At 41.8% G+C, this 27758-nt stretch overlaps 3 protein-coding genes across 8 annotated transcripts in view; 2 read left to right on the top strand and 1 right to left on the bottom strand.

The window, feature by feature from the left end:
- The window catches only part of LOC140742033 (uncharacterized), a 34905-nt gene extending 28576 nt beyond the window's left edge, over positions 1-6329 (bottom strand). The window contains exons 1-3 of one of the 4 annotated variants that reach the window (XM_073072730.1): positions 5424-6329; positions 2011-2296; positions 130-523 (exon numbers count right to left, since the gene is read on the bottom strand). In XM_073072730.1, the coding sequence (XP_072928831.1) occupies positions 130-355 (226 nt within the window). In that variant the 5' untranslated portion in view covers positions 356-523; positions 2011-2296; positions 5424-6329. The remainder of the gene's footprint in view (positions 1-129; positions 524-2010; positions 2297-5423) is intronic. The other 3 variants (XM_073072731.1, XM_073072733.1, XM_073072734.1) reach the window with 3 other exon arrangements.
- Positions 6330-6435: 106 nt separating this feature from the next.
- On the top strand, positions 6436-17676 carry surf6 (surfeit 6). Of its 2 annotated transcripts, none has more exons than XM_073072736.1 (5): positions 6436-6571; positions 6685-6825; positions 11120-11290; positions 11416-11501; positions 16496-17676. In XM_073072736.1, exons 2-5 carry the CDS (start codon positions 6726-6728, stop codon positions 17177-17179), a joined length of 1041 nt encoding a protein of 346 aa, XP_072928837.1. In that variant the 5' UTR covers positions 6436-6571; positions 6685-6725; the 3' UTR covers positions 17180-17676. The 2 variants fall into 2 exon arrangements, with proteins under 2 accessions (XP_072928837.1, XP_072928836.1); XM_073072735.1 differs by having other exon boundaries at positions 11413-11501.
- Positions 17677-21613: 3937 nt separating this feature from the next.
- The window catches only part of LOC140742032 (inter-alpha-trypsin inhibitor heavy chain H3-like), a 79425-nt gene continuing 73280 nt past the window's right edge, over positions 21614-27758 (top strand). For both annotated transcript variants that reach the window (XM_073072729.1, XM_073072728.1), the window contains exons 1-3: positions 21614-21763; positions 21848-21901; positions 22401-22430. In XM_073072729.1, coding sequence (XP_072928830.1) covers positions 21674-21763; positions 21848-21901; positions 22401-22430 — 174 coding nt within the window. In that variant the 5' untranslated portion in view covers positions 21614-21673. The remainder of the gene's footprint in view (positions 21764-21847; positions 21902-22400; positions 22431-27758) is intronic.

The raw sequence follows: 27758 nt of genomic DNA, 5'->3' as shown, positions 1-27758 counted from the left end.
GAAACATTTGTAATAAGGAACTTGTATTATATTGCTGTTCTCTGTCAATGGTTCTATTGATGTTATTAAAACCACAGCAACATTATTTTATATTATAAATTTCCGCTGCCATGAGCAAATAATTCTTACCTTCCTGGTTGATCCTCCCCCAGGTAACAGTGGTTAAAAAGTAACTGAGAGCACTTTTGGGTCCTTGTCTGGTAACAGTGTCAAACAATTGCACTGTGTTATTTAAATCTAAGTGCACAATCAGCTTTGATCTTCTGCATCTCAAAGCTGTGGGAACCTTGTTAATCCTCTGGTTTGGAACAGATTCCTCACTTTCTGTGTCTTGATCTGCTGGCAGTAATTCCATCTGTATGTTTAGTACAGGTGACTAGAGAAATCTATTATTTTATCATATGTGCATAATTCTGTGTAATCATTAATCCTTTGGCCACTGAAAATTCCTTCATCAAAATCCTGATTTCAGCAAGGATTGAGGGATGCAAAATTTCAAACGAGCTGGAAGGAAGTCATGGACCTTTAAAAAAAAGATTATTAGTGTGGCTTCAGTTACATAACACATTTTAAATGAGTACAAATATGAAATAAAACTAATAAACGGTGGTAGATAGAAATTATACTGGAAATATTATATAAGTGAGAAACAATGAACACAATAATGAGATTACATTTTCTAGAGTAGAATTTAAGATAATTGCAAATGAGATGTTAGCTCATGATTTTCCACAGGGTGAAGCAACAGTTACCTTCCCTAAGCAGTAAGGCTGATCGACACCTCCAGATACTAATCTTCTCTCCGCACCCCCAGCCACAACTTCTTTAACATTTGCTGTCAGTCACCTTACGTACAGATACCCCTGTGTATGTCCATAAAGTGACACTGGACAATCTATCTTATATAATCTATCGTATGTGGTTAGATGTATTGTTTATTTATTATTGTGTTCTTTATCTTTTTGTGTTTTTTGCACCACATTGGAACTGGAGTAACAACAATCTCATTCTCTTTTACACTCGTGTACTGGAAATGACGTTAAATGACATTGAATCATGAAATAGCATTTTGCATCTCTAATTCGTATTTGGATAATAAGCATGGACTTTCTTTTTAAATGAAGCAAAGGGACAATTATATATGGAGAACAGTTAATATACACCATCTTATTTGCTATCTTACCATACAGTTCTATAATTAGCTATTGTTTTTCCAAGCTCCATGGGTTATCAAGACACAATATACAACATTCATTCTCAAAGATAAACCCAAGATTGATTTATGTCATTACCAATCTACAATTGTAAAGAAGAACAAAATAATTGTTACTCCAGCGTGGATGCAGCACAAAAATCACAATAAGTTAAAGAACAAATAGAGCAGAGAAGATAGAAATCTACAGCACATTACAGGCCCTTCAGCCCACAATGTTGTGCCGACCATGTAATCTACTCTAGAAACTGCCTAGAGTTTCCCTACCGCATAGCCCTCTATTTTTCTAAGCTTTGTGTATACAATGATAGTACAAAAACACAATAAATATAAATATGTAAGATAGTTTATATACATAGATTGATTGTACATCCATAAAGTGACACAAGACACAGGAGTCTCCATACCCAAGGTGACTGATAGGAAATGATTAAGTAGTGATGGTGTGAGTTAGTGGGTGGAGGTGTTGACCTGCTTGAAGAAAGTAACTGTTTTATATTTCACCAACTCTGCTGACAGACATGTACTTAAAGTTATAAAAGACCCCCATCCTAATTTGCCTGAGATTAAATGCCTGCAGGTTTCAATGTTAAATTCATTCATGGGACCTGAACCAAGAATCAGCATTTTAGTTATGGCAAGCAGTGACCTCTGATAGTTAGTGATTGATGCTTTCATTTTGTTAGTAATTGAGTGCAGCAATTGGCTGGATTGAATTTGCCCTGGCTTGAGGACTGTACATACCAGGGCAATTCTCCACTTTGTTGGGTTTACTCCAATATTGGAGGTGCACTCACCTGACTCTCTGGAGTACTGGTAGTAATGGAACTGTTTGTTAAACCACTGCAGCATGGATAGTCAACAGACCTTGCTGTATTCAGTCCCTTGAGTCATTTCTTGATATCACATGGAGTGAATCAAATTCTCTCAGTTTGGGGGTGAGATGTATTGTCCACTGGTTGATAGAGATAGCTGTAAATACGCCAGCCTTGCCTATTTTGCATTTTGAGGATGAAATTGCTCATGGGGTTCCTCTCTCCTACTTACTTTCACTGGCCATCACTGTTCATGACAGGATCACATCTATGAATTAAAATAAAAAAAAGTTCACCTACAGCATTTGTAGAACTTAAATTCAGTTCATACTATTAAATTGAAAAAAAGAAATACTAGCCAGTAACAAAGATGGGCCGGCGGCTGGTGCAGGGGCATCAGCACAGCACTTAGAGGTGTATGGCCCACAGTTTGAATCCAGCCGGGTGCCATCCTGGGCAGCAGCAGCATCTGCACAAAAGAAAGCCCTGGCAATCTGTTTCCATATCTTGCTTCAAAAACTCAATGGACAACTACACTATCCAAAGGCTTCCCACGGCACTCAACAACAGTGATGACCACACAACTTATCAGACTACTAGAAAAGCTTAGCTTCCTCATTTTGGAAAAAAAAACCCTGCACTCTTATCACACCTTTCCTTTATAACTCTGTAACCATCAATATGAATATTCAAGCGGTTTGAGATGTGTAATAATTGCTGGCTTTGTCAATGCAATTATTTGCTTACTCACTATCCATTACTAGATGAATCTGGAAGCTTTGGAATGTGTAGACGTTTACCAGATGTGAGGTATGAGCTACAAGGTGAGGTTGGAGAAACTTGAGTTTTTTTACTCTGGGCTGCCAGAGTCTGAAAGATGACCTGAGAGAAGTTTATAAAACTGCAAGAGCCAGAATCTTTTTCCCAGGGTAGAATTGTCAAATGCTAAAGATCACCCTGGGCAGCAGGATGACCTTTAAGGTGAGAGGGAAATGTGCAGAGCAAGTTTAGTTTCACACAGAGAGTGGTAGCTGCAATGGGTTGTGGTAGCACTAAACAGACATTTAGATAAAGCACATGAACCTAGAAGGATATGGATCACATGAGATATACTTTAATTCGGCATCATATTCCATATAGACATCATGAGCTGAAGGGCTTGTCCTTTTGTTGTTTTAACTGGATCCTAACAAATAAATGTGAATAAGTATGACCACAGACTCTGTAAGGGGTACAACAGCCTAATTATTATCTAGCAAACAGAATTCTACACACTGATCCAGAGAAACAACATTAAATGCCACCACATCACTGGGAGTTTAAATTCACATAATAAAACAAGAATGTGGCATAATGAAAAATACAAAAGTCAGTACTGTGAATGTCAGAACTATCAAAAACACTAAAGACTGCAAATGCTGTATCTGGTGGAGGAAAACAGCAGATCCTATACCTAATCTACACCTTTCCCCACCTTCCATTCCTCCAGGACCTCTTTTTCAAGAAATATTGTGGTTGATGGAGCCTTCTCTCACATTTCCTTTACTTCTGTTATCACCCTATCTCCCTGCAGAGAGAACAGAAATAGCTTTCATCCCCCCCGCCTCTGCATTCAGCACATTATGCCACTTGCATTGAGACCCCAATACAAGCCACATCTTCTCCTCCCTGCAACTTTCCGCCTTCCAGCCTCTGTGACTCGCCCCTCCCCACCTGGCCCTCCCTGACCACTGGCATTGACCCTGCAATCACTTGTTTTTGCACCTCCTTCCTCGGCACCAGGCAGCGATCTCAGCAGTTCGCCCATAAGACTCACAGATTCATGCACCCCTCCAGCTTCACCCACGGCATTCAGTGCTCCCAACACGGCCTCCTCTACATTGCTGAGATCAAGTACAGACTAGACAACCATTTTGCAGAGTACTTGTTCACTTGTCCACAAGAGCCAATGTAAGCTGGCAGTTACATACCATTTCAATTCCCCTTCCCATTCACATTCCTACACTGACCTCTTGTCCTTCTTAGCCTTCCCCACTGTCAGAGTTAGGCCCAATGAAAACTACACAAAGAACATCTCACATTCTATAACCCACTGGTTGGATTCTCCTTCTCAATTTTGACCCCTCTCCTACCATACACTGCACTCCAGCCTGCAATCACCCTCCCAGTCCAACAGCTTACTACCCACATACTTCACTTGCTGGCTTTTTCTCCACCACCCTTCCCCTCTCTGCTTTTCACTTTTCCTTAACAGTACATTCATTACTTAAAATTTCAGCGCCAGTAGCCATTACTTATCACCCTCCCAGTTTGCTTCATCTGCCACTGCCTCCATTTATCAAACACCTGCCCCTGCCTCCATTTCCCACCCCCCACCCCACCTGGCTTGCTGTGCCCATCACCCTTCACCCAACCCCTTCAATCTGCTAGTCTGGCACTTATCCAACCACTCACCCTTTTCCCATTTATAAAGGCTCTTAGTACTTCAACCCCCAAATGTCAATGATTCCTATCTTCTCATAGATACTGCTCAACCCTCGAAATGCTTGCAAAACTACTGAGTTGCTGCAAAAACGTATTTAGTTAACTATTGCACATCAGGGAAGAAAATGTGCTAAGCTTAACATGTATTTATAAGATTTCAGCCTCACAATTATTTGTCATGATCAGGAGCAAGACCAGGTTTACTCTCACTGACAAAATGACTTTCAGCTGCCAATTCTTTTCCGGCCAATGCGAGGTAGGAAATAATGTTTTTTCCCCCCATCAACATCCACACATTCTCAATTGTGGCAATTGATCACTAGCATTCAAAGTGAAACCGTATTCTAAGGCACGTTGCTATACAGTCTGTTTGAAAACCTTTTTAAAAATTTTCCACTGCAGAATATCAGCTCCCTCTTTCTCTACCACACGACAATGTAACCTTACAATATCATCTAAAATTCAACCTAAAACCAAAGTCCTATTATCTACACACATAAGTTCACCCAGACACAGGAACTCGTTTTTTTCTCTCTGCAGCCATACCACCCCTCACTGGCACGACGGTATACTGTACTTCCCTCCATCAATTTAACCCATTTAAATCACCGCTCCTTTGGCTCGAGGTCTGAATTCGCTCTGAAAGCTCGTGCAAAATATCTTGGATCCTTGCGTGAGCGTTAAAAAGCCACGAATAGTTGGAGTTTACTACTATCGTGTTTCCAGACTCAGATGATTAGTTTCCCCTCTGGGGAAAACGTTCCTTCGGGTTTCTCAAGATAAGGGACTACAGAGGAGACACCTGAAGGGTTTCTGGTCATTCTGCATTCTTCAAACTTCATGAAGTGAATCTGACTATTAAAACACCATTATTTAACGATGAAAGACACATTAATATAATCATAACATACCTACACTCGGAGCGACGCCTTCCCAGCGCGGTAAATTGTTGAACAGAATCTCATTGCACAAAGCCGGCCGGCTTCCGGTGAATTGTGGGATATTGGAAGACCAATTGAGCTGAACGACCTGCCAGCCTCAGTCTGCTTTCAATTCTAAAAGTAGCAGGGAAACCCTAAAGGTTGACAAACTCAATGTGCAAAAGAGCACAGACTTTGCAAATAAAATCAATATTGAGAACGTAAGTTATAAAGAGTCCTTGAAAGTGAGGTGGTGGGTTGTAGAATCCGTTCCGAGTAGTGGTGATTAAAGTTATTTCACGGGCTGTAGAGGGTTATAACTGTTCCTCAGCTTGGAGGTATGGGGCGTAAGGCTTTTGTACCTCCTGCCTGATGCAGTCAGCCGCTTTCGTTTGGCTTTTTCTGTAAGGTTAGATGGTTTTGTATGGGACATTTTTCTCCCCCATTATGCTGACAAAAATGTCACTAAATATTGAACTTAACCGTTTAGAAAAAGCATTACTTTATTTTATTACACCTTTATCTGTTCACAAATCAAAATAGAAAATGTTGAAAACACGCAAGTCAGGTAGTAGCGGTGGGAAAAAGCAATAATTCAAGTCGACACAGGGTGAAGGCGGCACAGAGAGCAGAGATGCCTCAAGGATGACATTCCAGAAAGCAGCAGCAAATTCAGCTGGAGGAAGTCAGTAGGTCGAGCAAAACCAGCGGAGACGAAGACGCAGACCCTGATGCAGAAGCATTCACATTGTTGTCCTCCCACAGACACTGCAGCTTGACTTCCGCTTAAGTTTCACAAGTTAATTTCTCTATTCTGCTGTCGGATTTTGAGAATAAAACATGCGGAAGCCGTTTTCCAACAAACCAAAAGTAGAGTCTTTGACGTCAGTCGCCGTCTCTTACAGGAAACACAACTACGCTGCATGTAGAGCAGTTTCCAAAACGTGTCACCTGTCACCCTACACCACGGTAGATAAATGAACTTTATTTCGCCTTGGTCTGGGCTCATTGTCGGCACCACAGAATGTCACCGCTGTGGCGTCATCAGGTTGCGACATGCCGAGCAGCATGTCGATGACGTCAGTGGGTCGGCGGGCTCGCAGCGTGGACCTTACTTCGGGCGGCTTCCGTCTCTACAGGTAAGGAATTCGTAACTTGTATCCTGAGACTTTAACTTCGAAAAACTTGACTTGTTCTCGGTCTCTTTCTATCAGTGTGCCGACTGATTGCATTTACTTCCCTCCGCTCGCAGGTACTGTATGTAAGCCTGGGTTCAGTACATTGCAGTTCACAATGGATGCCTTGACTCTTGCTGCGAAAGACAAGTACATACAGAGCTTAGGAAGCAAAGTATGTGCCGTCCAGAGCCAGGAGGCACGAAATCGAAAGTTTGGTAAGCATGTGTTTGCGAAGTTATATTAGTCAAGTCAACTTTTATTGTCATTTCGACCATAACTGCTGGTACAGTGCATAGTAAAAATGAGACAACGTTTTTCAGGACCATGATGTTACAAGACCACTAGACTTGTAACTAGTCTAAAACTAGACTGAACTACGTAATAAAAAAAACATAGAGAAAGCTACAGACCTACACTGGACTGCATAAAGTGTACAAAAACAGTGCAGGCATTAAATAAATAATAAACAGGACAGTAGGGCAAGGTGTCAGTCCAGGCTTCGGGTATTGAGGAGTCTGATAGCTTGGGGGAAGAAACTGTTACATAGTCTGGTCGTGAGAGCCCGAATGCTTTGGAGCCTTTTCCCAGACGGCAGGAGGGAGAAGAGATTGTATGAGGGGTGCATGGGGTCCTTCATAATGCTGTTTCCTTTGCAGATGCAGCGTGTAGTGTAAATGTCCGTGATGGCAGGAAGAGAGACCCTGATGATCTTCTCAGCTGACCTCACTATCCACTACAGGGTCTTGGGATCCGAGATGGTGCAATTTCCGAACCAGGCAGTGGTGCAGCTGCTCAGGACGCTCTCAATACAACCCCTGTAGAATGTGATGAGGATGGGGGGGTGGAAGATGGACTTTCCTCAGCCTTCGCAAAAAGTAGAGACACTGCTGGGCTTTCTTCGCTATGGAGCTGGTGTTGAGGGACCAGGTTAGATTCTCCGTCAGGTGAACACCAAGAAATTTGGTGCTGTTTACGATCTCTACCGAGGAGCCGTCGATGTTCAGCGGGGAGTGGTCGCTCCGTGCCCTCCTGAAGTCAACAACCATCTCTTTTGTTTTGTTCACATTCAGAGACAGGTTGTTGGCTCTGCACCAGTCCGTTAGCCGCTGCACCTCTCTGTAAGCTGACTCATCGTTCTTGCTGATGAGACCCACCACGGTCGTGTCATTGGCAAACTTGATGATGTGGTTCGAGCTGTGTGTTGCAGCACAGTCATGGGTCAGCAGAGTGAACAGCAGTGGACTGAGCACACAGCCCTGGGGGGCCCCTGTGCTCAGTGTGATGGTGTTGGAGATGCTGCTCCCGATCCGGACTGACTGAGGTCTCCCAGTCAGGAAGTCTAGGATCCAGTTGCAGAGGGAGGTATTCAGGCCCAGTAGGCTCAGCTTTCCAGTCAGTTTCTGAGGGATGATTGTGTCGAATGCTGAACTGAAGTCTATGAACAGCATCCGAACGTATGTGTCTTTTTTTGTCCAGGTGGATTAGGGCCAGGTGGAGGGTGGTGGCAATGGCGTCATCTGTTGAGTGGTTGGGACGGTACACAAACTGCAGGGGGTCCAGTGAGGGGGGCAGCAGGGTCCTGATATGCCTCATGACGAGCCTCTTGAAACACTTCATGATGATGGATGTAAGTGCAACGGGACGGTAGTCATTTAGGCAGGACACTGAAGGATGATGGTGGCGGCCTTGAAGCACATTGGAATAGTGGCGCTGCTCAGGGAGATGTTGAAGATGTCAGTAAGAACATCTGCTAGCTGGTCTGCACATCCTCTGAGCACTCTACCAGGGATGTTGTCTGGTCCAGCAGCCTTCCATGGGATGACCCTGCACAGGGTTCTTCTCACATCAGCCACGGAGAGACACAGAACCTGGTCATTTGTAGGAGGAGTGGACTTCCTCGCCGCCACGTCATTTTCCGCCTTAAACTGGGCGTAGAAGTTATTCAGCGCATTTGGGAGGGAGGTATCACCCGCACAGTCAGGTGATGTTGTCCTGTAATTGGCGATGTCCTGGATGCCCTTCCAAATGCGCCGCATGTCGTCGCTGTCCTGGAAGTGACTGTGGATTAGCTGGGCATGTGCACACTTTGCTCCTCTGATGGCTCGGAACAGTTTGGCCCTTGCTGTTGTTAGAGCTGCCTTGTCGCCTGCTCTGAAGGCGGAGTCGCGGGACCTCAGCAGCGCATGCACCTCTGCGGTCATCCATGGCTTCTGGTTGGCGTGTATAGTGATGGTCTTGGACAGAGTGATGTCATCAATGCACTTCCTGACATAGCTGGTCACTGATGCTGTGTTCTCCTCTAAATTGGTAGAGTCGCCATCAGTTGCAGCCTCCCTGAACATATGCCAGTCAGTGTGCTCAAAGCAGTCTTGAAGAGCAGAGATGGCTCCTGCTGGCCAGGTTTTCACCTGCTTCTGAAGCGCCTGATGAGCGATCTGTATGCTGGGATTAGCATAACAGAGATGTGGTCTGAGTATCCGAGGTGGGGGCGGGGCATCGGGGATGTTTGTGTAAACCAGGTCCAATGCGTTCTCCCCCCTCGTTGCAAAGGCAATTACTTGACATTCAGTAGCAAATCATGGGAAGAGAAAACAAACTTATAGCCAAAGAAACACAAGAGATTGCAGATGCTCGAATGTGGAGCAACAACCAAGACTTTGGAACTAAATAAATAAAGGTAGGTGGCATTTATGGAGGAAAATAGTCGAGTAAGTTCTCTGCAGGTGTTCCCTGACCTACTGAGTGACTTCAGCATCTATAAGCTTACAGCCAGTTTTCAAAAAGAAGGAAACTTAGGTTAAACTGAATTGAATTTTTTTGTCCTTCCTGTCTATACTGATTTGCCCAACTATTATTCAGCTAGTTCCATTGACCCACACCTGGACCATAGTTGTTGTCATACCCCTCTCATCCATGTACTTATCCAAACTTCTCTTAAATGTTGGAATCAAACATTGATTTTTGTTTGAGATCATGAAAATCCGGTGTAGTTCAGGCAGGATAGTAGCGATGGTTGAATGGGACGCAGACGGTGGGCCAATGTGGATACAGCAGCAGCATCAAGAGTGTACTGACCAGCTGGATCACTGTCTGATATGGGAATTGCAAGGCCTCTGACAGCCGAGATGATCATCGGGGTCTCTCTTCCACCCATCAGAGATATTTATCAGGAGCGCTGCATACGCAGGGCCCTTAGCAATGTCAGTGAACCCTCCCATCCGTCCAACAATCCCTTTGACTCCCTAACATCAAGCAGTAGGTACCACTTTAGGACAAAGTATGTTAGGGTGTGAAACAGCTTCTTTTCCTAGGCCGTAAGGCTGCTAAACTCCCTGTCACCTCCCAGGTTTCATCATGTACGAAGTGCCGGTAGTATTATCCTGTTTATTTTTTAACTTGTATGTTTTGAATAAACTCTTCTTGGGCTTCCAGCCAGGTACAAGTATAGATTATAACTGATGTTTCAATGACAAACTCTGCCACCTTCTTCAAGCATGATGCCTGGTATGTCCAGCCCAGTGGTATTTAGTACCCCTGTACTCTGTCCCTCCTGATTGGTTAGTCATCATCCAGTCAGGCTTCCGCTCTCCCACATTGTTTACAACTAAATTTCAGTTCTGTTTAGAGCAAGACCTTTGTGTTTGTTAAAATTCTTTTCCTCTAGTTTTATTTCAATGCCATTGGTGCTGCACAGTAGTTTTATGTCATGGAGGTCAATCCTATGGCCACAAAACTACAGTGCTGCAACAGTTTTTTGGGACCACCTGCAAAAGAAAGCCATGGAACTAAAACCAGAGGAGAAGAATTTTAACAAAGATGAAGGTCTCTATCACTCTAAATAAGGATGAGAATTCAATTGTAAACAAATTGGGGGAGTGGAAGTCTGACTGGATGAAGACTAACCAGTCAGGAGGGACAGACTATGGGGGGGGGGGGGGGGTATAAATGCCACTGGACTAGACATGCCTAGGCACATTCCTGATGAAGATGGCAGAGTTTGTCATCAAATCGTTGGTTATAATCGAGACCTGTACCTGGCTTGAAGCCTGAGAGGAGTTTAGTGTTTTGTTTGGTAGTATACATGTGTACCATTGAATGACAAAAAACTGAACTTCAAAAATCATGGTAGATGTGCTGGATTGCAAAATGTGCAAGTTAGTTGGTTTGGGTTTTAATACAGAAAATTAGACTGGACAAGAAGCTGGGAAATGGAACTGTATGTGTTGGGGAATTGTTTCCTTGCTGAAAGAGCAGTTAGTTTTGGGGAATTCGCTCTACAAAAGTATATTTGGATAGATCCTAATGATAGATGTTAGTGTACAAGGAACTGGTATAGGTTTGATGGCTGAATATCATCTTCCAGTGTTGTAACACTTCTATGAAATTAGTTTCTGTAGACTTGACAGATTTTGGGATCTAATCTACAGTAATGTCCAGGTGATATTGTTAATCATTGTGTTGTTGATTCCACAAAATTCAAGTCCTGTTTCACTTGTGTTTACATTTCAGTTTCGAAAAGAGAGAGATTGGCAAATGCAGCACCGCCTAAGAAGCAGAAGAAGAAGAAGAGAAAAAAGCAGCAGAATAAGGGAAAAAAAGTGCTTCCGTCAGTGAACTGGGAACAACCCAAAACTTCTCAAACTGAAACAAAACAGAACAAAACCCACCAAAGACCAAGAGGTGTGAGAACCCGAACATTGAGTAATATATTCCTATTCTCCCCCGAGATTTTGTCTATATTTTCCACAGAAAAGTTTACACTCTGCACCAATTATAATTCACAACTTCTGATTTGCTTTTAGTAGTCACCGATATGGACGTGGGTTCATTTTCAACAGTAAATATTCTACGCCAGAGACTGCATGAAAAAATTCAAGAAAGTCAAGGGCAGGTACGATACTTTGAAATTCCTTAGATTTTACTGAAGGGTGGGGGGGGGAGCAGAATCTTTTGATGTATGTTTAATAGTAGCTCTAACTAAGCTACAACCTGGACTGCAAAATTACAGCCATAAGGAAAGAAAGGTTCTGGGATTGGAGGCCTGTCTCTGTGTGTGAGGGGTGGATGGGAAAGGGGCTTGTTTGGCTGCTGTTGTCTTGTTCTGTTGATGCTGCTTGTGTTCTCAATATTCTTGGCATTGGAATATGTGGCAATATTTACGGACTGCCCCCAGCACATCATTGGGTGCTTTGGTTGTTAATGCAAGAGATGCAGTTCACAGTATGCTTTGATAGAGATGTATTGCAAGAAAATGAATCTCGAGGTAGTATAAGGTAATGTATATCTACTTTGATAATAAATTTAATTAGAATTTTGATAAACAAGTGAAGATCGGATAAGCTAGGAAAATATGTGCTGCAAGTTTGAAATATAAGTAGATAATGCTAGAAACACTTGACAGCTCAAGTGCTATCTGTAATATTTCATGTCAAAGAGTGAAAGTGATTTACTTTTCAGTGGCAGAGAAGATGGGGGGGGGGAAGAGAATATCTGATAGCGTGAGACCAAATAAGTTGATTTAACAGTTAGGATCAGACTCTGCTTCTTTTCTGTACGATGCTTTGCAAGGCTGTAGAACGTAGCTAGCAGGCTGGTCTTTTCCAATAGAAAAGGAAAAGCTGAGCAAAAATGAAAGGCAGAAATGTCTGGTTCTGATGCAGACCGAAATAGTAAACAATGTAATGTTGGAGAATTCAGTAGTAGAATCAGAATCAGGTTTAATATCACCGGCATACGAACATAGAATAGTACAGCACAGTACAGGCCTTCAACCCACAATGTTGTGCCGACCCTTAAACCCTGCCTCCCATATATCCCCCCACCTTAAATTCCTCCATATACTTGTCTAGTAGTCTCTTAAATTTCACTAGTTTATCTATCTCCACCACAGACTCGGGCAGTGCATTCCATGCACTAACCACTGAGTGAAAAACCTTCCTCTAATATCCCCCTTGAACTTCCTTCCCCTTACCTTAAAGCCATGTCCTCTTGTACTGAGCAGTGGTGCCCTGGGGAAGAAGCGCTGGCTGTCCACTCTGTCTATTCCTCTTAATATCTTGTACACCTCTATCATGTCTCCTCTCATCCTCCTTCTCTCCGAAGAGTAAAGCCCTAGCTCCCTTAATCTCTGATCATAATGCATACTCTCTAAAGCAGGCAGCATCCTGGTAAATCTCCTCTGTACCCTTTCCAATGCTTCCACGTCCTCCCTATGTCATGAAATTTGTTGACAGCGGCAGCAGTACAATGCAGTAGATAATGGTATAGAAAAAATAAATACTAATTACTATAAGTATATATGTGTATATTGAATAGTTAAATTTAAAATAGTGCAAAAATAATTTTTAAGAAGTGATGTAGTGTTCATGTGTTCAATGTCCATTTAGAAATCAAATGATGAGGGGGTGGGGGGGAGTGTTCCTGAATTATAGCGTGTGTGCCTTCAGGCTTCTGTACTTCCTTTCTGACGGTAACAATGAGAAGAGGGCATATCCTGGGCTATGGGGGTCCTTAATAATGGACGCCCACCTTTCTGAGGCACTGCTCCTTGAAGATGTCTTGGATACTATGGAGACTATTACCCATGATGGATCTGACTAGTTTTATGACTTTCTGTAGCTTCTTTCAATCCTAGCAGTGATGCAACCTGTCAGAATGATCTCCACGGTACATCTGTGGAAGTTTTTGAGTGTTTTAGGTGACAAACCAAATCTCAAATCCTACTGAAATATAGCCACTGTCTTGCCTTTTTTATAGTTACCAGGTTAGGTCCTCAGAGATCTTGACACCAAGGAACTTAAAAATGCTCATTCACTCCACTTATGATCCCTCTATGAGGATTGTTTTGTGTTCCCTCATCCTACCCTTTCTGAAGTCCACAATCGCTCTTTGGTCTTACTGACATTGCTGCGACACCACTCAACTAGCTGGTGTTCCTCGCTCCTGTACGCCCTCTCATTTCCATCTGAGATTCTGCCAACAATGGTTGTATCATCAGCGAATTTATAGATGGCATTTGAGTTATGCCTAGCCACACAGTCATGGGTATAGAGAGAGTAGAGTAGTGGGCTAGGCATACATCCCTGAGGTGTGCCAGTGTTGATCGTCAGCGAGGAGGAGATATTGTTACCAATCCACACAGATTGTGGTCTTCCGGTTAGGAATTTGAGAATACAATTGCAGAGGGAGATACAGAGGCCCAGGTTCAGTAGCTTATCGATCAGGACTGTAGGAATGATGGTGTTAAATGCTGAGCTGTAGTCAATGAACAGCATCCTGACGTAGGTGTTTGTATTGTCCAGGTGATCTAAGGGCAGAAGGCTGCAACGGGCCAAGACAAAAGATGTAGTGTTGTTGCTCAAGCTTGAAATTGGGCCTTGTAATAGTGCAGGAGGACACAGACAGAAGGGTTGTAGTTGAATGGTGAGTTAAAATGGTAGGTAGTCAGAAGCTCAGGATCACCCCTGTGGACTGAATGCAGATGCACCCAATCTTTCTCTGAGTTTCTCCAGTGCAGCAAAAGCCACATTACAAACACAGAAAAGCATTTCCAATGTTCTATAGATTCAGGATCAGTTCCTGAGGATTGGAGGGTAGTTAATGTTATCCCACTTTTTAAGAAAGGAGGGAGAGAGAAAACAGGGGATTATAGACCAGTTAGCCTGACATCAGTGGTGGGGAAGATGCTGGAGTCAATTATAAAAGATGAAATTGCAGCACATTTGAATAGCAATAACAGGATTGGTCCAAGTCAGCATGGATTTACAAAGGGGAAATCATGCTTGACTAATCTTCTGGAATTTTTTGAGGATGTAGCTATGAAAATGGACAAGGGAGAGTCAGTGGATTTAGTGTACCTGGACTTTCAGAAAGCCTTTGATAAGGTCCCACATAGGAGATTAGTGGGCAAAATTAGAGCACAAGGTATTGGGGGTAGGGTACTGACATGGATAGAAAATTGGTTGGCAGACAGGAAACAAAGAGTAGGGATTAATAGGTCCTGCTCAGAATGGCAGGCAGTGACTAGTGGCAGTGACTAGCCAGCACCGCAAGGCTCGGTGCTGGGACCGCAGCTATTTACAATATACATTAATGATTTAGATGAAGGGATTAAAAGTAACATTAGCAAATTTGCAGATGACACAAAGCTGGGTGGCAGTGTGAAATATGAGGAGGATGTAAGGAGAATGCAGGGTGACTTGGACAGGTTGGGTGAGTGGGCAGATGCAGTTTAGTGTGGATAAATGTGAGGTTCTCCACTTTGGTGGCAAGAACAGGAAGGCAGATTACTATCTGAATGGTGTCAAGTTAGGAAAAGGGGAAGTACAATGAGATCTACGTGTCCTTGTTCATCAGTCACTAAAAGTAAGCATGCAGGTACAGCAGGCAGTGAAGAAAGCTAATGGTATGTTGGCTTCATAACAAGGGGAGTTGAGTATAGAAGCAAAGAGGTCCTTCTGCAGTTGTATAGGGCCCTGGTGAGACCACACCTGAAGTATTGTGTTCTGTTTTGGTCTCCAAATTTGAGGAAGGACATTCTTGCTATTGAGGAAGTGCAGCGTAGGTTCACGAGGTTAATTCCCAGGATGGTGGGACTGTCGTATGTTGAAAGATTGGAGCGACTGGGCTTGTTTACACTGGAATTTAGAAGGATGAGAGGGGATCTGATTGAAACATATAAGATTTTTAAGGGATTGGACACGCTAAAGGCAGGAAACTTGTTCCCGATGTTGGGGGAGTCCGAAACCAGAGGCCACAGTTTAAGAATAAGGGGTAGGTCATTTAGAACGGAGTTGAGGAAAAACTTTTTCACCCAGAGAGTTGTGGATCTGTGGAATGCTCTGCCTCAGAAGGTAGTGGAGGCCAGTTCTCTGGATGTTTTCAAGAAAGAGTTAGATAGAGCTCTTAAAGATAGCAGAGTCAAGGGATATAGGGAGAAGGCAGGAACGGGGTACTGATTGTAGATGATCAGCCATGATCACAGTGAATGGCGGTGCTGGCTTAAAGGTCCGAATGGCCTACTCCTGCACCTATTGTCTATTGCTCTAGTTTGAGAGAAGAGTAAGTGAACGGCTTCAGATGGAAGTACTTGTTAGGTCCCTGGATAGTAGGAAGAGGAGTGAAAGAACAGGCATTGCACCTTTTCCAATTGCATGGAAATATGGCATGCAGTGATGAGTGGTGAGCGGAAGCAGAAGAGCGTGTGAAGAAGTCACAGGGGATGCAGTCCCTTCAGACTGAAAGGAGTTAGATATCTCCCTGAACTCTCAGTCCCCTCACCATTCAACATGTATCCGTGCCCTCTTTAGATACCTCCAGCGATCAGTTACCACAACCTTCTGGGATGGAGAAATCCAGAGATTCGCCAGTCTCTGTGAAGAGTGATTCCTTCTCACTTGGTTACTTCCTCACTCAGAGTGTGGAATAAGCTGCCACTGGAGGTTGTAGTTGTAACATTTAAGAAAAGTTTGGATACCTATATGGATGAGAGAGTCATGGCGGGGGTGGGGGTGGTGTTGGATATAATAGAAGTAGATGGGATTAGGCAGATGACCAGGTCAGCATGGTGTAAATAAGGTGAAGAGTCGGTTTACATGCTGTCATACGTGTGTGTGTGTGTGTGCGCGCGCACACGCGCTGGAATCTTGTCGCAGCTAGCAGAGAAGTGAAAGGTGATCCATTGATTGGAAACTTGGAGGGGAAGGTAAGGACCTAGTTAAGTTGAGAAGCTATAATGGAATGAATTGGCACTAAGGGATTGAAAGTACTTATTTTTAAGTTGAAAACAGTAATTATAAGTATTGGGTCACATAGTGATTTATGCCAATCATTACTCAAAGATGTCCCTTTATTACCTTTTCCCTCTTATTGTTTCTTGCTTTTCAGGGTAACCAAAAAGGCTTGTCGTCTGAAGAACTAGAGAAAAAACGTCTGCGGAGAAAGCAGGAGAGGGAAAGGAAGAAACGAAAAAGGAAGGAATTACAAATGAAGAAACAGGAGAATACTGTTCAGGCGAGCAATGCAGTGACAACTCCAAATGGAGAGAAAAAAGACAAAGTTGAGAAAGTAGAAACTGAGATCATCTTCAACAAAGTGGAAGTGACTAGTGAAGCAATTAAAGACAAGAAACAAAAAAAGAAAGAGAAGAAAAGGAGCATTAAAGGTGGCATTACACCTTTGACTGGCAGAAACTACAAACAACTTTTGTCTAGGCTGGAGGCCCATAAGAATAAGATTGAAGAATTAAAAAGTAAAGATGAAAATAAAGCAAAGAAAGTAGAAACAAAAATGAAGTGGACCAACATTCTGTACAAAGCTGAAGGTCTAAAAATTAAGGACAATGAAGAAATGTTAAAGGCTTCATTAAAAAGAAAAGAAAAACTCAAATCCCAGCGACAGAAACGCTGGGAAAAGCGAACCGAGCATGTTGTTGAGAAGATGCAGCGACGCCAAGATAGAAGGAAAACAAACTTAAAGAGAAAGAAAGAGGCTGTAATAGAGCGAAGAAAAAACAAGGCAAGGAAGAAGGGACGTATACTTCCTGAAGATTTGAAGAAAGTAAATCTTTGAGGAGGGTAACTAAATTTCAAATTGCACAGAAATGTAAGAAGTGTAATATACCAGTCCCACAGTATTTCAAATTTTTTAGTAGTACTTGGTACACAGCAATTTTTGTTCCATACTCTTTCACTGTATTAAAGGAAGGATTTGATGTTGTTTGTTTTTCTGAACAACTTTACTTTTTAATTAAGATTAATTTTTTGGGTAGCCAAAATCCTTGGGATTGTCCTCCAAAAAAGAGTCAGTATTTTATGGGGAGAGCAGAACAGTTGAAAATTAACATCCACTGCCTTGAATGGGAAGTTAATTTTCTTCCGCAGTTAATCATTGAGCAATAAGTTAATTCTTGCTCACTGTAGTAAGCACAACTGATAATGGATTGTGGTTTTATTTTCCAAAAGTGAATCTTAAGATGGCACATTGGAAATTTCTCTGCATTTAAATGTAATTTGTAACTTGTTCAGGAAGACATGAAAGCAAAATAAAGTTTCTAATGCAGTTAATAATTTTATTTTAATTTAGTAAGTTGCTACCTTAAACTGGTGCCATATTTTAAAGTCTTAAAATGTTCATATTATTTTTTGTTTAGACGATGGAATCTTTTGGGGGGAGAAAAAGACATTACCTCTCAGAATTACTTCCAAAAACATTTAGATTTCAAATCTTCCTGTTGTTCAGACCAGAGCATGCAAAAAAAAATTTGTTGACTATTATGTCTGTGATAGGAAGTTATCACTTGTGGAACAGCCAAATCACCAAAACATTAACTGTTAACCACAACCACCTCTTGCCCACACTGCACCAGAATATGTGGATCCCAGATCGACCTCTACAGCCACTTGAGGACTCACTAACCTCAGGAGAACATCATACTCTGCTCGAGTGATTGCACCACTACACTTGTGCAACGTCAAATCCTGTGTCAATATTATAAAGGCATGTGGAGTATTTTTCTGGTATCCCCTAATGATGACTCAGTTTTTAATGTATTGGCTTCTGTATTTGGTTTCATATTGCTACAATTGTCTTACTTTGTTACTAGTTGTGCTTCTGTAATGGACATGTGTTTATGTCAGCTCATAAGCTTAAAAACATAGAAAACCTACAGCACAATACAGGCCCTTCGGCCCACAAAGCTGTGCCAAACATGTCCTTACCTTAGCAATTACCTAGGCTTACCCATAGCCCTCTGATTTTTTAAATGTATCCAAATGTCATGGAAACATGACAAAAGAGCTTTGGCTTTGGGCATTTAGTAAAATAGGTCTGCCAGAAAGTAAGCTGGTGAATGACAAACTCTGTTTAAAAGTTCTGATCAAAATCTCTTTAATTGTTTAATCAGTAGTTCGGTTCATCGATAACTTGTATCAATAGAGTGAGATGGAATATTAAAAGCTATGAAAGTCTCTCTAGGGAGGCATGGTTCTAAGAGCACATTCCACAGTTCACCACACTTCAGGAAAGTGCACATATCTTTGTATATGTGGTGCATAATGATGTGTAGTTTAAAAAAAGTACAATTCAGGAATCTTAAATGAAGAGATAGCTATTCAGAACATATTCATGATACATTAATTGCATGAGGATTAGAAAGAAAGATTGGTGAAAGTTAATTATAGAAAATTTAACTAATTGATTTGTCTCAATTTGTAATTCTTGAACTTTAAATTATCCTATTCAAGAAACAAAGGCCTAGTTTTTAAATGAGGAAAAGTGGGAAATCTAATGAATAAATAAAGGTGGCAATGTGTTAAAATCAGAACTTTCACATTTGCTGTATTTTTTCTTGAGTTGAAAAGCTTTTCTGTATTTATAAAGGAAAATTGCAGATTATCTGCTGTGATGCCAAACTGAGATGAGTGCAAAGTTGCTAACTTTACCTTAATGTCCACAAATGTAACAAATACCTTTCATCTTTGATGATGTTGCATAATTAAGCTGCCTTTTTTCCTCGTTTAAATACTATCTGATGTTCGCCTCAGTCATCTGCAGGAGACTGATCTTCAATTTATAGTAACCCTAAGGGAAATGTGCAAGGTATGAATCAAAGAATGCAAATGCCAACATAGTTTGATTAGTTCACATAGCTGTTGTCATTTTATTACGTGTAAATCTTTTTGCAACATGGCAGAACATTTCTCAAATTGTTTGTCAGTAAATTTCTAAAGTGACCCTTTTTAAATCCTCACTCTCCTCTATTATGATTAACTATATCTTAATCCTGCATGCAGTAAATGAAATATGTTGCCAAGTATATGAAAATCTGCTTTAACTGTTAAAGTAAGTTATCCTCTATTTTAACAGTTGGGTGTCTCATCTAATTCATTTCAGATTGCTTGGTTACTTAATTCCTAACATTGTTGGAGTTCCTTGAGGGGGTAATAAATTGAAAACAGGAAAATAGGAGCAGATATAGGCTCCTTGCCTCCTCAAGTTTTCCCTGCTATTCAATATCATAATGGTTGATCAATAATTGCCTCAATTCTTCTGTGCCAGTTACCCATAACACTCAATTCATTTCAAATAGCCCTCTATCTCCACCTTAAATAATAACAATCTGGTCTCCTTGGTGCAAGAGAATTCTGGAGATACACTACCTCAAAGAAAAAAATTCTCCATGCAGTTTTAAATGATCAACAACTTATTTTGTAGCTATTTTCTCTTGGTCATAACTTTCCCACTGGTGAAAATATTTCAACTTTTATCCTGTCATATGTTCTTAGGACCTTATATGTTTGAATAAGGTCACTACGTATTTTTCTAAACTCCAAGAATCTCTTGTGCACCTACTGTCAGAAGTTAGTCCGGTGAATCTCCTTCGGACTTACTGCAATTTTGTTTTTTATTTAGGTATGGGGACCAACACTGATCAGAATATTCTAAATGTAGTCTTGCCAACACTCTGTACAGCTAACAAAATTTCCCTGTTCTTAGAGCATCAATTCCTTTGCAGTAGAAGTCAATATGTTATTTGTCTTTTTATTTAAAGTTCAAAGTAAATTGTTAACAAAGTACATATATGTCATACAGTACATGTCTGAGATTCATGTCAGTTAATACAAAGAAACAATAGAATAAATGAAAAACTGCACACAACAAAGACTGACAACCAATCTGCAAAAGATAGACTGTGCAAATGCAGAAAAGAAAAAAAGTACGGTAATAAATAATGAGAACATGACTTGTAGAATCCTTGAATGCAAGTCCACAGGTTATAGAATCAGTTCAATGTTGGGATGAATAAAGTTATTCAGTCTGGTTCAAGTGCCTGAAGGTTGAGTGATTATAACTTCCTGAAACTGGTTTCTATCCCTTCAGCATTGTAGTAATAAGAATTGACCATGTGTGTACCGTGGGCCATAAGACTCCTGTACGTCCTTCCCATTAGCAGCTGTGAGAGGAGAGCGTAGCCCAGATGGTCACCAGTTCTGCTGCTAACTTTTTGAGATTCATGCATTGGAACACCTAGATCTCTCTGAACTTCAGTCATAAACAGTCTCTCTCCATTGAAATCACATTCTGCTGTTGTTTTACCAAAACATATGACCACACACTTGCCCACATTAAAATCTACTTGCAAGGTTTTTAACACACATTCTATCATGATGTCTCAATATGACCTTCCATCTACTTTAATATCATCAGCAAACTTGGAAGCCTTCTAGCTCATTATTTCAAATAGGAAACAACTGGGGACCAAGAACCAAACTCTGGGATGGCTCCAGTAATTACATGCCCCCAACCTAAAAAGCACTCATTCATTCTAACTCTGGAATTCTCTACCCAAAGATGGAGTCATTGAATATATTGATACCATGGTAGTGTGACACCATTACAGCTTGAGGCATTATAGAGTTTGGAGTTCAATTCTGGTGCTGTTCCATGTAGAATGCAGGGGTTTTCTCCGGGTCCTCCGACTTTCTCCCTCAGTCCAAAGGTGGACTGGATAGATTAATTGGTCATTATAAATTGTCCCATGATTAGATTAGGGTTAATTGGTTTTGTAAAGGGTTGCTGGATAAGCTTAGAGGGCCGGAAGTCCCCAAACTGTGCTGTATTGCTAAATAAATAAATATTCAGGGAAGATGTTTACAGTCACTTCCAAGCACTATGGGGCTAAAGTGGATGGTGGTCCTGAAGCCAAGGTTGTATTGGCTATGATCTTAGTGCATGGCAGAACAGTCTCCAGGGGGCAACTAGTCCGTACTTGCTCCTGTTTCTAATGTTATTCTGATCAATTGTGTTTCACACTTCAACATATTCATTTCAATACCTTTTGTGGTGTTTTTTAAAATACTTTTTGCAATCTAATGTATGGCAGTTATAGATATAAATCAAAGCAAAATTAGTGGAGAATTGCTGGAAGAAGGATACAACATAGGGTTAAACATATGGTTTTAAATCCCTTGAGGCTGCCTCAGTAGTAAATGAGTTTCATTATTAACAGAGGTTCAGATAAAGCTACAAGCCAGTGGGGGTAGAATTACAGTACTGTTCTTCAAAATGACGCAGATGTTATTTTATCTTTTGCTGTTTTCTCTTCCAACATTAATTTCAGCACATTTTATGATAGCAGAATCAGAAGACCCTGTGGTAATGTAAAACTAATAAAAATTATTACAGCTAACTTGGCTATATTTGTAACTATGACTAATATAGATCTATTTTTGTAAGTAGGTTGGGTCTGGAAGTCTTTCAACAAGCCTTCAGCCGTTAAAAGTGTTACTGAAGGTACAATATGTCTTCTATGGAAACATAATACTCTAAAATATTTTTCAGCTTTTTAATTCTCAGCTTCAAACTTATGATGTTGACTCAAACAAATTAAATTATTAATATAGGTAGTAGCTAAGAACAAAATTAATGCCACCAACACTTCAGAAAATGAGTTTCTTCTTTCACCAGAAGACATTTCTCCTCTTATATTGTAGCTTATATTGTGATAAGCAGAGTTCCTATCCCTTTAGCTTTCTAGCAATAAGGATTGACCATGTGTGTAGCCATACTTTCTTTTGATATTTGGTCGAAGATCTAATTAATTAGGTGTGACTTGAGTTTCGTTCACAGATTAAAACATTGATAGCCTGGATTTTAACTAATTTTACACACAATCATAATATTGCTTTTTATTTCTTGTTTCCTTTTGTATGAATCTGTTGCATGTGAGGCAGAACAAAATTGCTTTTACTTCTCAACAGCCAATGTTCTAATATATATACTTTTGTTTTAGAAAAGAAGCATAAGGAGACCGATATACAAAGTAGGTATTCCTTGACAAGTCTTTCAACCAACGGTACACTAGATTGATTCCTATAACGGCAGCTTTGTCATATGTAACGCTATTAGCACTCTGAAATTATTCTCTCAAGTTTAGATGAATGAAAGGTGATCTAATTGAAACATAAAATTCTTACAGAGCTGGACGAGAAAGAAATTGGGATGATGTTTCCCCCAGTTGGGATGACGAGAATGAGGCTTGAAATAAGAGGCCATGAAAGGCACAGATTAGAAAATATTTCTTCACCCAGAGGGTGGCGAATGTCTAGAAATTTTTATCCAAAAGGGCTGTGGTCACTTAGTTGCAAAGTATACTCAAGAACCCAGTGGTGGTCCTCAGGGGTCAGTATTGGGACCACTACTTTTCACATTGTTTGTCAGTGATTTGGATTATTTGGATAGTAGATGGCTTTGTGGCAAAGTTTGTGGATGATACGAAGAAAGATGAAGGGGTAGATCATGCTGAGGAACAATGCAATTGCAACAGGACATAGACAAATTGGAAGAATGGGCAAAAAGTGGCAGATGGATATAGTATTGGGAATTGTCTAAATGGGAAGAAGGTTCAAACATCAGAGATGCAGAGGGACTGAAGAGTCCTCGTGCAAGACTTCCGGAAACCTAATTTACAGGTTGAGTCTGTGGTAAAGAAGGCAGATGCAATATTGGCATTTATTTCAAGGGGAACAGAATATAAAAACAAGGAGATAATGCTAAGCCTTTATTAGGCACTAGTCAGGCTGCACTTGGAGAATTGTCAAGAATCTTGGGCCCCATATCTCAGAAAGGATGTGTTGCCAGTGGAGAGAGTCCAGAGGAGGTTCACGTGATTCCAGGAATGAAGGGACTAACATTTGAGGAGTGTTTGGCAGCTTTGGGCCTGTCCTCACTGGAATTTAGAAGAATGCATAGGGATCTCATTAAAGCCTAGCATAAGTTGAAAGGACTAGATAGGGTGGATGTGGAGAGGTCGTTTCCTATGGTGGGGGTATCCAGAACAAGAAGGCATAGTCTCAAAACTGAGGGGCGATCTTTTAGAACAGAGGTAAGGAGAATTTTTTTTTAGCCAGGGAGTGGTGAATCTGTGGAATGCTCTGCCATGGACTACGTTGGAGGTCAAGTCTGTAGGTTTATTTAAGGCAGAAGTTGATCATTTCCTGATCGGTTAGTGCATCAAAGGATATAGTAAGAAGGCAGGTGTATGGGGTTGAGTGGGATCCAGGATCAGCCATGATGGAATGATGAAGCAGACTAAATTCTGCTAGTACGCCTTATAGTCTATGGTCTAAGATTTTTTAAAATTTATAGTTTTTAGATATTAAGATAACCAAGGATAGTCAGCACAGGAAAATAGTGCAGAGGAAAAGATCAGGATAATTATATTGAAAACTAGAGCAAGTACAAATACTTGAAAGGTCTACTGCTTTTATTTTGTTCTTATTTTTCCTTTATGCCAGTGTAATTTGTGTAAAAACAAACTGTTGATCCTATGGAGTTTAATCCTTTGGCAATAATCCTAGAGAAATACAGCACAAATACAGGCCCTTCAGCCCAATGAGTCCATGCTGACCACGGTGCCCACTCAGCCAGTCACAATGTCCTGCATTTGGCTTATATTCCTAAAAGACCTGCCCCTCCATTGATCTATTCTACTATTGTATGTGCTTCAACAGCTTCCTCTGGCAGTTCATTCCATATACTCACCACACTCTGCATGGAAAATGGCAACACGAGTGAATCTGCAGATGCTGGAAATAAATAAAAACACAAAATGCTGGCAGAACTCAGCAGGCCAGACAGCATCTATGGGAGGAGGTAGTGATGACGTTTCAGGCCGAAACCCTTCATCAGGAGTGAAGTAACATGGGATGGTCGAGGGGGAATAAGAAGTGGGGGGAGGGATAAAGTAGAGAGCTGGGAAGTGATAGGCTGGAGGGAAATGGGCTAGGGGGAAGGTGGAGAATTATGGGAAATAAGAGAGAAAGAAAGGTAGGGCTGGGGGGAGATTATAGTGAGGGGGGAAAAAGAGAGAGAAAGAGAACCAGAATGAAATAATAGATAGGGATGGGGGTAAGGGGGGGCAGGGGTATCAACGGAGGTCTGTGAGTTGAATGTTCATGCCGGCAGGTAGGAGGCTAACTAGGCAGGAGATAAGGTATTGCTCCATCGACCTGCGTGTGGCCTCATCTTAACGGTAGAGGAGGCCATGGACAGATATGTCGGAGTGGGAGTGGTCTGTGGAATTGAAGTGTGTGGCCACAGGGAGATCCCGCCACTGCTGGAGGACTGAGCGCCGGTGTTCAGCGAAACGGTCTCCCAGTCTGCGGCGGGTCTCCACAATGTATAAGTGGCCACATCAGGAGCACCGGATATAGTATATCACCCCAGCTGAGTCACAGGTGAAGTGGTGCCTCACCTGAAAGGACTGTCTGGGGCCTGGGATGGTGGTGAGGGCAGAAGTGTGGGGGCAGGTGTAGCACTTCTTCCGTTTGCAGGGATGAGTACCCAGAGGGAGGTCCGTGGGGAGGGATGGGGGGAATGAATGGACAAGGGAGTCGCTTAAGGAGCGATCCCTGTGGAAAGCTGAGCATTGGGGGGAGGGGAAGATGTGTTTGGTGGTGGGATCCCATAGGAGGTGGCGGAAGTTACGGAGGATTATACGTTGGATCTGTAGGCTGGTAGGTTGATAGGTGAGGACCAGGGGGGCTCTATCCCTGGTGGGCTGGCGGGGGAATGGGGTGAAGGCAGAGGTGCGTGAAATACGGGAGATGCGATAGAGGGCAGAGTTGATAGTGGACGAAGGGAAGCCCCTTTCTTTAAAAAAGGAAGACATTTCCTGTGTCCTAGAACGAAAGGCCTCATCCTGAGAGCAGATGCAGCGGAGGAATTTAGAGAAAGGGATAGCATTTTTGCAGGAGACAGGGTGGGAGGAGAAATAGTCTAGGTAGCTGTGGGAGTTAGTAGGTTTGTAGTAGACGTCAGTGGATAGGCTGTCTCCAGAAATAGAAACAGAAAGATCTAGAAACGGGAGGGAGGTGTCGGAAATAGACCAGGTGAATTTTTTCTCCCCTCACTATAATCTCCCCCCAGCCCTACCTTTCGTTCTCTTTTTTCTCCCCTCACTATAATCTCCCCCCAGCCCTACCTTTCGTTCTCTTTTATTTCCCATAATTCTCCACCTTCCCCCTAGCCCATTGCCCTCCAGCCTATCACTTCCTAGCTCTCTATCCCTCCCCCATTTCTTATCCCCCCTCGACCATCCCATGTTACTTCACTCCTGATGAAGGGTTTCGGCCTGAAACGTCGTCGCTACCTCCTCCCATAGATGCTGTCTGGCCTGCTGAGTTCTACCAGCATTTTGTGTTTTTATTTTCTGCATGGAAAATGTTGTCCTCAGCTCCCTTTTAGGTCTTTCCCCTTTCTTCTTAAAAATATATCCTGTAGTTTTGAGCTCCCTTACTGTGGAAAAGCATACTGTAATAATCCACCTTAACTAAGCTTCTCATGACTACTTAATTAATTAGCAATTGATTGAGATGCAACGCAGAGTGGATGGTTCCGCCTTTTGAGCCACTCTGCCCAGCAAACCCTGATTTAGTCCTAACCTAATCATGGGAAAATCGACAACGACCAATTAACCTACCAACCTGCCAACCTTTGGACTGTGGGAGGAAACAGGAACACTCAGAGGAAACCCGCTGGGAGAATGTACAAACTCCTTACAGGCAGAGGCGGGAATTGAACCTGAATCACCTGTACTGTAAAACATTACTGTGCCACGCTTGTTCTCCTACGTTTCAAGAAACAAAGACCCAGCCAGCCCAACCCTTCCTTATAACTTTGGCCCTCTAGTGCTGACAACATCCTCATAAATCTCTGCAGTCTTTCCAGCTTGACAACACCTTTTCTACACAGAGTCAATGTGTAGTAAGGTGAGACTGCTGATAGGGCAGAATTTCCCTAGCAACAAGATGAGTTGTAACATACAAGGTGGACAAAATCAAAAGGGGTGAATACAGAGCTGGAGGTGTTGTATCTAAATGCATGCAGTATACAGAATAAGATAGATGAACTTGCAGTACAGTTGCAGATTAGCAGGTATGATGTTGTTGGCATCGTTGAATCATGGCTAAAAATTATAGCTGGAATCTTAATGTCCACAGATACACTTTGTACTGAAAGAATAGGCAGAAAGGCAGAGGGGGCAACATTGCTGTCTCGGTAAAAATTGAAATCAAATCATTAAGAAAAGGTGACATAGGGTTGGAATGTGTTGCATCATTGTAGATAGAGCTAAATCACTGTAAGGGTAAAAAGACCCTAATGGGAGTTGTATACAGACCCCCAAACAGAAGTAAGGACGTGGACTACAAATTAAAAATGGGAAATAGAAAAGACATTCCAAAAGGGCAATGTTACAACAGTCATGGGGAGATTGGGAAAATCAGGTTGGTGCTGAATTACAGGAGGGGGAATGTCTAGGGCACCTACAAGATGTCTTTTTAGAGCAGCTCGTGATTGAGCTCACTAGAGGATGAGCTCTTCTGGATTGGGTGTTGTGCAATGAACCAGAATTGATTAGAGAGCTTAAGGTAAAAGAACCCTTAGGATCAAATTCACCCTGAAATTTGAGAAGAAGAAGCTAAAATCAGATGTATCAATATTACAGTGGAGTAAAGGGAATTACAGGGGCATGAGAGAGGAATTAGCCGAAATTGATTGGAAAAGAACACAGGCAGGGATGATGGCAGAGAAACAATGGCTGGAATTTCTGGAAGCAATTCGGAAGGCACAGGATATATACATCCTCAAAAAGAAATAAATACTTTAAAGGCAAAATGACACAGCCATAGCTAACAAGAGGAGTTAAAGCCAACATAAAAACTAAAGAGAGGGCATATAATAGAGCAAAAATTAGTGGGAACTTAGAGGTTTGGGAAGCTTTTAAATACCAACAGAAGGCAACTAAAAAGTCATTGAGAAGGAAAAGATTTAAGAGGATGCCAAAAGTTTCTTCAGATATATAAAGTGTAAGAGAGAGGCGATAGTGGATATTGGACCACTGGGAAACAAAGCTGGAGAGGCAATAATAGGGACAAGGAAATGGCAGACAATTGAATAAGTATTTTGTGTCAGTCTTCACTGTGAAAGACACTAGCAGTATGGTGGAAGTTCCAGGTGTCAGTAACTAGAGAGAAGGTTCTTGGGAAACTGAAAGGTCTGAAGCTAGATAAGACACCAGGACCAGATGATGTACACCCCAGATGCTTCTCCATGGATTGTCACCTTGTTGTGGTGGAGAAGGTTCTGT

The sequence above is a fragment of the Hemitrygon akajei genome, chromosome 19, assembly GCF_048418815.1.
Source record: "Hemitrygon akajei chromosome 19, sHemAka1.3, whole genome shotgun sequence".
NCBI classification, from domain to species: domain Eukaryota; kingdom Metazoa; phylum Chordata; class Chondrichthyes; order Myliobatiformes; family Dasyatidae; genus Hemitrygon; species Hemitrygon akajei.
The sequence above is the reverse complement of the archived record's forward strand: the minus strand, read 5'-3'. Positions and strand labels throughout refer to the sequence as shown.